The sequence below is a fragment of the Mustelus asterias genome, chromosome 4 (assembly GCF_964213995.1).
Source record: "Mustelus asterias chromosome 4, sMusAst1.hap1.1, whole genome shotgun sequence".
NCBI lineage: Eukaryota > Metazoa > Chordata > Chondrichthyes > Carcharhiniformes > Triakidae > Mustelus > Mustelus asterias.
The window spans coordinates 26134196-26148531 of record NC_135804.1 but is presented as its reverse complement, the minus strand read 5'-3'; the positions used below and the strand labels follow the sequence as shown (position 1 = coordinate 26148531).

The window sequence follows — 14336 nt, the reverse complement described above, 5'->3', positions numbered from 1 at the left end:
TAGGGTGATGGTCATTGGCTCACACTTGCATGATGCGAAAACTGTTGTCACGACCAATACAGTAATTCGTAAAAACTTACCAGCTAAAGCCAAAAACAGAATGGCCACAGCTTTCCCCGTAGCTTCAAGAAGTCTCTGTGCTGTCGCTCGCAGCCGAAGAAGCGCAGCTGTACGGGCTTGTCTCCGTCTTTCTTGTTCAGCTGTGTCTTCTTCATCCTCTGTTGCATCTTCCACCTCCATACCTTCCTCATCTTCATCCTGTTAACATGCAAGCACACAGGCTCAACTGGGATAGAAGAATCCAATGCAATTTCTGACGAGCTAATGGCCAGCTCAGCAAAGTCTGTCACGTATCACAAGACAAAATGCATGCACAAAATAATTATCGCTGTCATTATTAACTTTGGCGCTATTGTGAAGTTGGTATAACAATAATGTTCATATATACTAGAGAGATTTCTCACTGGATGCCCACAATAAATTAGATAAGATTGTTTGACGAAGTCAGGAGATATTCATTGTATAATGTGCAATGAGGCGCGTCTGATAAATAGACAAGGCTGATGTTGCCAGGAACAGAAGGCTTTTATTCGCTAAAAAGGAACGATGTGGAACAGACAATAAACAGAACAATACTGGGCATGAGGATCTCCCGACTGAGGCCGGAGGGGGAGGGCTGCAGCCTTTATACCCTGAGGGCGGAGCCTTCAGTTAAAGGTGCAGCCGAATTAAAGGTGTCAGGGAGTGTCTCATATACGAACAGTAGTGGCAACAATATATACAGCTCAACCGTGCCGAAGGCACGACAGTGGTTTACCACACGCAACAAATTATTTTGTGGTTAAAATGGAACTTTGTAAATTTGATTCCAGAAAGTCTAATTGCTGTTAGAGTTTACAGTTTTAAACCAGTTTATAGCTTGTTTAATATTATTCCTACGAATTCCTTTTGCTTCCTTCACAGATATAAGGATAATATACAAATTATAGAATTATACAAGTTTTTAATTGTTTTCAAAAGGCTTTCAAAAAGAAATCTTAAGCTACAATATACGATTGGTAGAATGTCCCATGTGTTTTTTTTTAAATACTTTTCCAATTCAATCAAATCAAATCCAATTCAGAGTCCCAACAAGTTGAGACATTTCAGATCCAGGCTGACAAGACAGGGCGAGCGACCAAACCACCCTGTCCCGGGCCCGATCCACACGAGCCAAGCTGATTGGAGAAGGGGGAGGCTCCTCCTCTAAGACTCGAGCCCACCCGCATCCTAGCCAAAAGGCCAAGATGCCGCTCCAAAATATTGCTTCACACGAAACCTCAGTGCAACCCAACGACCTCAACCAAGTGCGGCCGACCATGGGCTGCCGACCATACTACACTTGATCATAGGGTGGCAATTTCTGAGTAAGCCAATCTGTTGTCGATCATAAAAAAACACATTTCTGGGAGTTGTAGGCACCAACACACACTGAAAGTTACAGCCAACTACGTGTTTGGCCCTCTTCAGAAGATAACAGTGATTCTGAAAAGCCTGCTAACAATCTTAAACACCAAAAATCCAACTGGTTAGAAAGGTACAACCATCTTGTTGTACATGTTTTTTTTTCATCTTTCCTACATTATGTACCTTATCCTTGGTTTGTTATGACACTAAAAGTTCAAGATGATATCCTCCACACACGCATATGCTGTCTCTTGAATGACAGAGTCCCTTCAGTGAAGCAGGAGATCATTTGGCCCATTGAGTCTGCACCGACTCTCCGAAAGAGCACCTTACCCAGGCCTACTCCCTCGCCCTATCCCCGTAACCCCAAGCATTTAACATGGCTAATCCACCTAACCTACACATCTTCGGACTGTGGGAGGAAACCGGAGCACCCGGAGGAAACCCACGCAGACACAGGGAAAATCTGCAAAACCCACACAGTCACCCAAGGCCAGAATCGAACCTGAGTCCCTGGCGAAGTAACAGTGCTAACCACCCCTTATATTTTTATAATCTTCCAGTCAGATGCAATGCTATTGGCATATATTTTATTTCCACACCCTACTGATGAAAGATGTTGAAAAAGTTAAAAAAGCAGCGAATACTTTTGTACTAGTTCCAAAGAGTAAATTAATTTTATATTCCCTATTAACAACAGCTAGCAAATGAAAACTTCCATTTGATTATCACATTTATATCAATAAATCTCTGCAAATAACACGGGGAAGAGCACTTCCATCTTTACTGTTCATCTGTTTATCAAATTTGCTTTATAGAGACATCAAGAAATACTTAAGAATTAAGTAATTTATATCTTTAATGTGTTAATATCTCTTCAACAGCACTTATTGTTACCAAAAGACGTGGCTTAGAGAAACACTGAAATTCAGGAATTTCATTCAGAATCTTCCTTCAAACTTCAATGATGCGACTGTCTTTCCAGAATATGCGATTTATATGAACAATCACATATGTAATTGCTAATAACTGCAGCCTGATGTGAATTTTACGCAGCTACCAATATTGTAAAATTCGCTCAGCTAGATCACAACATGATTTTTGAAAAACAATCTCCTCAGCTTTCTAGCACTGAATTTTTTCCTATTAATCTATCATATGGTCTGCTACTTTGTGTAAGCCACAGATGTATTGGCCATGAATCAACAATCCTCTCTCTCGTTTGTTACCTTATTTATATCAAATCCGTGTTTCCTATTTTCTTGTCAATGCGGAAATCCATGCAGGTGGATTTTACCCAGAGGCTCCTGATTCATCACTGACTTGCTGTAGGCCAATTGCATGGCGGCACTTTTATGAGCAATTAGAAATACATTTAATGCTCACAAAACTGCAATGCAATCAGATACCAAGCTTAGGCAACAGCTTTGGGAATGCAACTTGTTGAGCAGTGGTTGCATATTCCATAGAGTCATAGAGGTTTACAGCATGGAAACAGGCCCTTCGGTCCAACTTGTCCATGCCGTCCTTTTTTTTAAACCCCTAAACTAATCCCAATTGCCCGCATTTGGCCCATATTCCTCTATACCCATCGTACCCATGTAACTATCTAAATGCTTTTGAAAAGATAAGATTGTACCCGCCTCTACTACTACCTCTGGCAGCTTGTTCCAGACACTCACCACCCTCTGTGTGAAAAAAATTGCCCCTCTGGACACTTTTGTATCTCTCCCCTCTCATAGAATCATAGAAACCCTACAGTACAGAAAGAGGCCATTCGGCCCATTGAGTCTGCACCGACCACAATCCCATCCAGGCCCTATCCCCATATCCCCACATATTTACCCGCTAATCCCTCTAACCTACACATCCCATGGCACTAAGGGGCAATTTAGCATGGCCAATCAACCTAACCCGCACATCGTTGGACTGTGGGAGGAAACCGGAGCACCCGGAGGAAACCCACGCAGACACGAGGAGAATGTGCAAACTCCACACAGACAGTGACCCAAGCCGGGAATCGAACCCAGGTCCCTGAAGCTGTGAAGCAGCAGTGCTAACCACTGTGCTACCGTGCCGCCCTTAAGTTTGTTTTTGTTTTGACACACTTCAGTAAATCTTTCTCTGTGGCTGGGTCAAAATCCTGAAATCCTTCCCAAACACTGGGGGTCCACCATCAGCACACACACTGCAGCAATTCAAGATGGCAGCTCACCATCACCTTTTCAACTGCAAGTAAGGGTGGACAATAAACGTTAGTCTGGCAGATTTACATTCACATCCTGTGAATGAATAAAAAAGTCTAAGTCACAGGAATTGTGCACTAATATCAGCTCAGTGTACAACTGATCTATACAAACTGGAAGTCCTCAGTCAATCCGTAGTTTGTGTTGACCTGTTTGATCTTAACTGGCACAGTAGCTAGCCTCAGTAGCTAGCCTCAGTAGCTGGCCTCAGTAAATCATAGAAACCCTACAGTGCAGAAGGAGGCCATTCGGCCCATCGAGTCTGCACAATCCCACCCAGGCCCTACCCCCACATATTTACCCGCTAATCCCTCTAACCTATGCATCTCAGGACTCTAAGGGGCAATTTTTTTTTTAACCTGGCCAATCAACCTAACCCGCACATCTTTGGACTGTGGGAGGAAACCTGAGCACCCGGAGAAAACCCACGCAGACACGAGGAGAATGCACAAACTCCACACAGACAGTGACCTGAGCCGGGAATCGAACCCGGGACCCTGGAGCTGTGAAGCAGCAGTGCTAACCACTGTGCTACCGTGCCGCCCAGTATCCCTGGAATAAGGACTCACTCCCAACCTACAGCTCAGCAGGCTGGGAAAATCGCACCCAATACTTTTCACTCTATCCCAGTACATGTGACAATAATAAATCAAATCAAATCAAAACTTCAATTCAACGCCATAATGTGTCTCAAATTCTGGCTACCATATAAAGATTGGCTCTCTTTCTTCCCAACTGAGCCATTTTAGGAAGTTCCGACACCCATGGATTACCTCAACTTTGTGTGAAATTTGTTTTGGAAGAACAATGGCCTTAAGACCTGCACCATCTCAACTTCCCAGGGAGGAAGTATCAGTTAAGACTCATCTCTCCATCAGAGCACACGTTGCATTGTTTGATGGGGAACAGTGATGGCAGCAATGGAGATGGCCAATATATTCCACCAAGAGCTGCAGCATAGCAGAGAGGGTAACGGTAATGAAAGGGGATTAAACTGGTGAATAAATGCATGGATAGTGAGAAAAGGACAGAAAGTACAATTGAATTCCTGGGTGGTTAACTTTTTCTGGTTAAATGTTGGCAAGTTTACATTGGCGGCCATTCAGGTGCACCAGGCAATTTTTCAGAAACATCTCACTTTGAGGTTCACCAGCTCGAGTAAATCCAATGAGATTGTGGAGTGTGTAATGGAACAACTGGACCACATGGAGCAGAATCTACAGCGAGCGAGAAAGGGAGATCTAAAAGTCACCCTTTTGGAAGTCAAACTTCTTTCCTGTAAACATGACTATTTAGTGAACATGCTAATAGTTGTTTAAGTTTTCCTTGGTGCCTTTGCCCCAAGGAAAATTCTTTTCTAAACTAGACAAGGGACCTTTGACTTTCTTTGAACAAACACAATTTATTTTTAGCGTCAAAACTTTTCCATTCGCATTTTTTCATCCAACTTGCCCAAAGGCAATCATTCATTTCTCAGAGATTGTTTGTAAATCTAAAGTTTTGTTAATAATTAGTTTAGTTTTTAACTTAAGCGCATACTAGTGCAATAGTTACACTGAGTTAAATGTTACATGTACTGGCCCACATAAATCATAGAAATCATAGAAATCATAGAAACCCTACAGTGCAGAAGGAGGCCATTCGGCCCATCGAGTCTGCACCGACCACAATCCCACCCAGGCCTTACCCCCACATATTTACCCACTAATCCCTCTAACCTACGCATCCCAGGACTCTAAGGGGCAATTTTTAACCTGGCCAATCAACCTAACCCGCACATCTTTGGAGTGTGGGAGGAAACCGGAGCACCCGGAGGAAACCCACGCAGATACGAGGAGAATGTGCAAACTCCACACAGACAGTGACCTGAGCCGGGAATCGAACCCGGGACCCTGGAGCTGTGAAGCAGCAGTGCTAACCACTGTGTTACCGTGCCGCCCAATCAACTCCTCAAAGCTCGCCAAGGGCTCCCAAGGCTCCGGCCCCCAAGGCTCTCTCCCTTGGGTTATGGGGGCAGACAGGAAAGTAGAGTTGAGATCACAACTGAGGTCAAGGTCATCCATGATCTTATCAAATGGCAGAGCAATCTTGAAGGGCCAATGACCTACTATATACGAAGTCAAGGTCTATTTCTCTCTCCACAGATGCTGTCAGACCTGCTGTGTTAATTCAGCATCGTCTGTATTTATTTCAGATTTGCAGCATCTGCAGTATTTCGCTTTTATGTGGACCAGGAGCATGCCCATTACAGGAGCATCCTCCCACTCCTCTTCATCTACATATTCTTCTATTCCTTTCCTCTCTGTGAATTTATCTAGTTTCCCCTTAACTCCATCTGTACAATTTACCTCAAATTGCCAACTTGTAATTGCAAGTTTCATATTTTGACCAGTCTCTCAGTAAAGGAATTTCTCTAGAATTTCCCATTGGATTAACTGGTGACCATCTTATCTTTGTGGTTCTTCAAGTGAAACATCTCTAGAGCTACCTTAACAAATCCTTTCATAATCTTAAAACATTGATTAGTCTTCTCTTTCCTAGCGAACAGAGGCCCAGCCTGATCAAGCTTTCCTAAGAGGAGTAACAGCTCAGATTTGCTCTGATTCTAGTCAATCTTTCTCCACATTTCCTGTCCTTCTGTATCCCTTTTGATAATATGGAGAGCAGAACTGTTCACAGTACTCCAAGTGTGGCCTAAACAAGATTCTACACAAGTTTATTGTAACTTCAACTCTATCCAACTAAAAGTGAACTCTAATTCTTTGTTTGCTGGTTTAATGGCATATTATTAACCTGCTTTGCTTCTTTCAGTGACTTATGTATCTGTATTCAGAAATTTGTCTACCCCATTTAGATACTTATTTTCCAAGGAGTATATGATCCCATTTTTCCTACCAAAATGTATCTCCTCACATTGATCTCTATTCAAGTTCATTCTGCAAGTTTAAGATTCCAAAATCAGAATAATATATATTTATAATGATGGGCAGTTAAACTTTGGCTAACTGAAATACATCAGCTGTGCATATGTTGCTGACTCTTGTAGTAAAATTGCATCTGCAACCATACACCTCAGTTATACAACTCTTAGGTTCATCAGGTTTATTATTTACAATAAGAGTTGGTTGATAGTACAGTATTGCTGTAAAAAAAGAGACATGCTGTCAAAGATTTTTGTTTTGCACTCATCAGGACAGATTTGTAAGCACACCAAATCTCAAAGGGAACAACAATTTATCCTGCATGAGAAGAGAGTGCTGATTGGTTGGCAAGTGGGCTCTAATTGGTAAAGATTGCAATGGAGAATGCACCAAGGCCAACCTTTTTGTTTAAATTCAAACCAAGCAGGTTAACTCTGATTGGTCAAGGCATTGGCATGGGGAATGAATCAGGAAATGGCTGCCCCACAACCATTCTTGAGGAGACAGCACGTCTCCTTTATCAGCAATATTTACGATAAACTCCTTTTCATCATTTGAGTAGCGACCCATTCAAGTAATTGCGGAGAAAGTGGGATCTCAGGTTATTTATACCAACATAGAAAATATGACTTTAATACCATCAGCTTAGTAAAGCACTAATCATATTTGCATTCCGAATGTATACACTGCCTTGACCCTGTTTTCTTATTTGAATCAAATTTACATGCAAGCTTGATTTCTTATTGTACTTATAAAAATGACTTGAATAAATTAAGAGTTGATTATTTGGTTTATAAAGAATTTCAAATGCAAATTGTCTTTAAAATAGGAATTGAATTATATCTATGTTGCCTATTGAACAATCTGAGATTTGTTGAGTGCTGTAACAGAAACCTATTCTTCTCTTATTAGTAAACACCCCAATCAAAACTTAGACATTAAGATACTGGTTACAGAGGGATGGGATTTTAGTTGTAGTATTCATTAAAACAAGTCTCTGGTTGTTTACTCGTATCTATAGATATATTTCAAAGACTGAGTTGAGTCAAAAGTTTCCTTAGACTCTAGTTTCAGCTTACTGGGCCACTTCTGCTCCAGTGTAATCAGCAAAATTTGATATGAGTTATTCAACCAGTGAATTATTCAGTCAATATATATGAGGCTGACCATGTATATCTACAAATAACAAAAATATCAAATCAAGGCATCATTACATATCAACTGGAAACTGCGGTTTCTTCATCTAGAGATTAAAGTGAAAACCGGGGCAGCAGGGTGGCACAGTGGTTAGCACTGCTGCTTCACAGCGCCAGGGACCCGGGTTCAATTCCGGCCCCGGGTCACTGCCTGTGTGGGGTTTGCACATTCTCCCCGTGTCTGCGTGGGTTTCCTCCGGGTGCTCTGGTTTCCTCCCACAGTCCAAAAATGTGCAGGTTAGGTAAATTGACCCTAGTGTCAGGGGGATTAGCAGGATAAATATGTGGGACTACAGGAATAGGGCCTGGGTGGGATTGTGGTCAGGGCAGACTCAACGGATCGAATGGCCTCCTTCTGCACTGTAGGGATTCTGTGATTCTAAAGTGGTCAGACACTGTAAGGAAAGCATAGACGAAAGCACCTTGAGGGAATGAGAGAATGAGGGTTGTATTACACTTGCCAAAGGTTATATAATTTCATAACATGAGCTGGGAATACTGCTTGAAAGTTGCATGCCTAACACGTTGAAGGCACCAGCTGGATTCACATAAATAATCCAAAAAATATTCTATTTATTGAGGTGTTGCACTGTTAATTTGAGAGGGTCAAATTGTTTATATTAGGCAAATCTCATTCTATACGCACATTAAGTGTAGTCACAGCTGTGCAGTTAGATTTTGGCTTGTGCAACAGTTCTCAACTAAAAATATCTGAGTTACAGGAGGGACATCTCTTCTTGTTTTTTGGGAAAAAGGTTCCTGGGGTTGCTGCCTAAGATCTTTTAATTCAACGTGTGATTGCTAAATGAGAAAGTGCTAAATGTTTCGTGATCAAATGTCAAGTGGTATTTTGAAAATGAAGTAGCTTGTGGAATTACAAGGTGTATAAATAGGATCGGAGTGAACCGTGAAGACAGTTTTTTTCATTTAACCACCAGTTGATCTCAATGCCAAGAGCTACTTTCAAGTGAAACAAGGATAAGGTGCAGGGAACAAGGATAGGGTGCAGGGCGGTACGGCGGCACAGTGGTTAGCACTGTTGCCTCACAGCGCCAGGGACCCAATTCCAGCTTCGGGTCACTGTCTGTGTGGAATTTGCATGTTCTCCCCATGTCTGCGTGGGTTTTTTCCGGGTGCTCCGGTTTCCTCCCACAGTCCAAAGATGTGCGGGTTAGGTTGATTCAGCTATGCTAAATTGACCCTGGTGTCAGGGTGATTAGCAGGGTAAATATGTGGGGTTATGGGAATAAGGCCTGGGTGGCATTGTGGTTGGTGCAGACTCGATGGGCCGAATGGCCTCCTCCTGCACTGTAGGGATTCTATGTCTCTATGTTTCTAAATGGACTACACCACACAGATATAATTTAGTCCATTTGTTAAAGTCCCACTTTCTATTAGAACCATAGAAAATTACAGCTCAGAAACAGGCCTTTTGGCCCTTCTTGTCTGTGCCGAACCATTTTATGCCTAGTCCCACTGACCTGCACTTGGACCATATCCCTCCACACCCCTCTCATCCATGAACCCGTCCAAGTTTTTCTTAAATGTTAAAAGTGACCCCGCATTTACCACTTTATCTGGCAGCTCATTCCACACTCCCACCACTCTCTGCGTGAAGAAGCCCCCCCTAATATTCCCTCTAAACTTTTCTCCTTTCACCCTTAACCCATGCCCTCTGGTTTTTTTCTCCCCTAGCCTCAGCGGAAAAAGCCTGCTTGCATTCACTCTATCTATACCCATCAAAATCTTATACACCTCTATCAAATCTCCCCTCAATCTTCTACGCTCCAGGGAATAAAGTCCCAACCTATTCAATCTCTCTCTGTAACTCAGCTTCTCAAGTCCCGGCAACATCCTTGTGAACCTTCTCTGCACTCTTTCAATCTTATTTACATCCTTCCTGTAACTAGGTGACCAAAACTTTACACAATACTCCAAATTTGGCCTCACCAAAGCGTTCATAACGCTTTGATTTCATAATGTTTCATATAGTTAACTAAATAGCTAAACTTATCACTATCACCTTCTCAAGGACAATTAGGCATGGGCAATAAATGCTGGCCTAGATAGTGACCCACTCATCTTACGAAAGAATAAAAACAGAAAATAAGTTGAGAAACAAAGTACAGGAAAATTAATTTGAGCATAACAGTATGTAGTTTCTCTGTAGAATGGACAAAAGAACTGGAAGCCACAAAGCATTGTAACACAAACTCCAACTGGTGGTTAAATTATACTGTGAAAGACTGTTTTCACTATAAATGTGGGTATACAATTTATAATGAGAAAAGTTGACACAAAAGGGTGTTAACTGTACATCAGTTGGATGGTAATTGCATTCAGGTCATGGGTATTAATTGGAGATTCATATGTACATATGACATGCCAAGAAGGTGATATCCTGGCTACTTTATAAAATTATTTATTTTTAATATATATTAATTATATATGTATGTTTATATATGGACAAATGCTTTACACAGATGAAACCATGACTGGCTATGGCTCACACAAAAGGAATTTCTAGCTTTCAGAAAACCATCGCATCCTCATTATCTCCAAAGATGCACCAATGCCCCCAGTTACTGCAGAAATCAACTTCCAAGGAAATGCACAGAGGCTCTTTCACATTTCTGAGCTCAGCCCTGGCCAACAAAGACAATCCGTCTGCAAGAACAAAAAGACCCTGAAACATCTGGTAAACTTATTAATGGATGAAACATTAACCATCTCAAAAATCTGGACCAAGAATGTACGTCCTTTGTCCAAACCAAGAGGAAGAGGCAAGAGTTATGTCACATGGACCCCCTCCCACAAGCTGCTAGAAGCAGTAACATTACCATGTGAAGCTTACAGAGTCAGTCTGACATCTTCCATCAGCAAAACTAGAGTCCCTCAAAGGGGGAGTTGTGAACCCTTTTCCTGTTTGTGTGTAAAATAAACTAAACCTCTGAGTTTAGTCCGTCTCGGGTTTGCTGTGGGGTTATTATTGGAGGCTTGAGTCACTCTAAAACTGAAGGGTTGGAGAAAATACGCTATCACTTATAAAGGGGGAAATCAAAATTAAGAAATAAAAAACACCTCTCTGTTTACAGACAGGCGGTGAGAGGAGAATTCAGGGCTCTTTTAAATTAAACTCTCTGCTCTCTGTAACATATGTATGAACAGTCTGAAAGAAGCATTGATGGTTGTATGTCTGTCATACTCAGTGTGTGTTTCCAGTAATAAAATCCTGTAAATGTATAGACACCTTCCATCTTTCACTGCCTGGATACCCGAGTTCTAACAAAGGAGGGAATTTCAATCCCTGAAAAGACGGAGTAGGTTTTGTTGGGGTATTTGGAGGGGATGTGAGATTAAAGTGTTCCAGTCTGAATCCCGATCTCAATCCACCACCTTCCGGTTTTAATGGAGGTGGGATGAGAGAGGATGGCTGATCAGCCCACTTCAAGGAGGTAGGGTGGCACTTTAAACATTATAATGAAGCTGTGAGCCGCCTTTATTTTCACCATTGGAAAATTAACTCTGATAATCCAGTTTCTCAGGTCTCAGGAAACTTGCCAGAAAAACTGAGATAAAAGACCGCAGGAACAGAAGGTAAGTGACTTCCCACTACACTGTCCGATTCACGGTACATATCTAACTGTGACTGGACACACCGACCTCTCCCATGAGGACTCCCCCGTGAGGTTATGGAAGGTTTGAGAAGATAGATGTAGACAGGATGTTTCCAATTTCAGTGAGACCAGAATTAGGGCCATAAATGTAAGAGAGCCACTAATAAATCCAACATGGAATTCAAGAAATAAAATCCTTTCCCACAGAGTGATTAGATGTGGAAATGCATCTCAAGAAACTGATAGCATAAATGTACTTGCTTCAAGTAACAAATAGAATAGATGTACTTGCTTCAAGTAACGAATAGTTTGAATGCACCTGAGGGGGAACAAGACAAACATGAAGGCAAAAGAAAGAGTTGAATAAATTGACGAGGTTTGAAGAGGAGGAGCGCAGAAGAGGCTCACACGAAGCACGAACTCAGCAGGGCTCTAACGGGCCGAATGGCCTTTTTCTGTGCCCTACATAACATGCAATACTTTTTTAGACAGCTTTATCCGGTTTGCAGAAGGAGAAACTGTGTCACCAAGTTAATCACAATTGGAGCTATGCAACACAATCACTGGCTAAACATCACAGAATAGTTTGCGAAGAATAATATTGGTGATTTAAACTGGCAGCATGATTTGAACAGGTATGGGTGCAGGGGTGATATTAATGCAAGGCCTCGTCTGTGTGTCACAGGTCAGCTGCCCACAGCCAGCAGCACCAGCTGGCATAACTGGAAGTTCAAAGGGCAAAAGGACACCAGCCAGTACAAAAGAAAGATTCACCGGTTTAAACAAGTAAATTGTGGGGAGGGGAGGGTTCCTGCTTCTCCTGAACCCATGAGGAAAATAAAAACTTTAAATTCCTCTTCAGGTCCTTGACTCCCATCTTACTGGGCTTCACCCTGCAATAGCTTTCCAGCAGATGGCAGGTTTAAAACTGCAGTTAGGACTAATATAATTCAGTTCAATATTCATACTTCAAGAACCACCCCTTCAGCTTCAGATGGGTGCTTTTGCCACAAGCTCAGAAAAACGTGTTAAGACAGAAGATGGCATATTCCAGGTTGCTAAGTTACCGTGTCAACATTTTTACTGCTTTGTTAATATAGTTTCTGTGGGCGGGAGTTTACAGCTTCGCTCGGGCGAGATCGTAAAATCCCGCCCGAGGCCAACGGAGATTTCCGTTCTGGGAACGTCGCCCGCCCCGATTCCGGGGAGGGCAAGGTGGTAGAGTTTCAGCCTATGTTTCAAACACGCAACATTCCGGTCAGGAATGAAGCATTTAATCACTCCAGTACTTAGAGCCAATTTATGGGTAGCTATCAGACAAGCAATAGATACTTCCCACAGGCAAAGTTGGGTATTCCTTATGATTTGGTCCATGAGTTTGCCTTTGGTATAATTAAATAGAGAAATTGCTAGCTCTTAAATGTTTAGCTGTGTACATATTCAAGATAAAAGTTACAGCAAAACCTGGTCACATAATATAGCCATATTCAGATATGCTGAATCAGGGATTTGAATATTCCACATTTAAAACAATCATTTCCCGATTGCAGTTGGGTCCATCTAACCCGGTACTAAATGAAAGTGAGATACTTAGAGTCATAGAGGTTTACAGCATGGAAACAGGCCCTTCGGCCCAACTTGTCCATGCTGCCCTTTTTTTTTTCAACTCCTAAGCTAATCCTAATTGTCTGCATTTGGCCCATATCCCTCTATACCCATTTTACCCATGTAACTGTCTAAATGCTTTTTAAAAGACAAAATTGTACCCGCCTCTACTACTACCTCTGGCAGTTTGTTCCAGACACTTCTCACCAATGAGAGTCACAAAATCAGAGAGAAAGTTGGGTCTCCTGGTAACCTTACCTCTGTCTTCTAGTAGTCGGTTCAGAGTATGATAGAGCATTTAAGAACCGGTTATATGTTTGCCTCCTCTTTGCTCGGAGTGAAGAGAAAAATACTTTGTTAATGGAAGACGAGGGGATAAAAATGCACATAAGGTACAAAATGTATAAACTGAAAGGAGTTCTGATAAGATTGCCTTTTAATATTAAATACTGACATTATTAAACAGTAATACGAGATACGAGACCAGGAACAATGTTCTACAAAAACATACTTTGCCAATTCTAAAACATTGGCTCTCACCTCCTCATTGGCGTCAGCGCTCTCTGCTTCTTTGTTTGGGGTTGTCTTCTTCTTTGTCAAACGATTACAAAAGGCTAATGTAAAGCAGCTAATGAGAAATATTCCCAAATCTGGAGCAACTAGTCGAATGCAATTTGGAATATCATTCAGATCAAGCCTAGAACAGAAAGAGAAATGAAAAATGCATGATGACCAATCATGTAGATTGTTTTAGCAATCATTCAAATTGTAAGTTGGCAGCGAAAACTGGGTGGCAAGTTGGATTTGACCAGTGTGTGGGGGGTGGCACACTGGTTAGCACTGCTGCCTCACAGCATCAGGAACCCAAGTTTGATTCCTGGCTTGGGCAACTGTCTGTGCGGAGTCTGCACGTTCTCCCCGTGTCTGTGTGGGTTTCCTCCGGGTGCTCCAGTTTCCTCCCACAGTCTGAAAGACGTGCGAGTTAGGTGCGTTAGCCATGCTAAATTCTTCCTCAGTGTACCCAAACAGATGCCAGAACGTGGCGAGTAGGGGATTTTCACAATAACTTCACTGCAGTGTTAATGTAAGCCTACTTGTGGCAATAATAAATAAACTTTAAACAAGTAACTTGAATCCCAATCCACGATTGTGGAATCAAATTTCTTCATCAAAAGACTCCTTCGTGAAAGGGGTTTGGGGAGTCACTGATAGTCAGCATTAAACCAGCCGCAAGTCTCACCTCCGGGATACAGAGTGGATGTACAAAATGGAAATGTTATCACTGATGTCCCACACTGTTTGAAC

At 42.0% G+C, this 14336-nt stretch overlaps 1 protein-coding gene across 4 annotated transcripts in view; it reads right to left on the bottom strand.

Moving 5' to 3' along the window:
* The window catches only part of piezo1 (piezo type mechanosensitive ion channel component 1 (Er blood group)), a 347945-nt gene that overhangs the window by 179454 nt on the left and 154155 nt on the right, over positions 1 to 14336 (bottom strand). For all 4 annotated transcript variants that reach the window (XM_078210703.1, XM_078210705.1, XM_078210706.1 and 1 more), the window contains exons 5-6: positions 13572 to 13728; positions 81 to 258 (exon numbers count right to left, since the gene is read on the bottom strand). In XM_078210703.1, coding sequence (XP_078066829.1) covers positions 81 to 258; positions 13572 to 13728 — 335 coding nt within the window. The remainder of the gene's footprint in view (positions 1 to 80; positions 259 to 13571; positions 13729 to 14336) is intronic.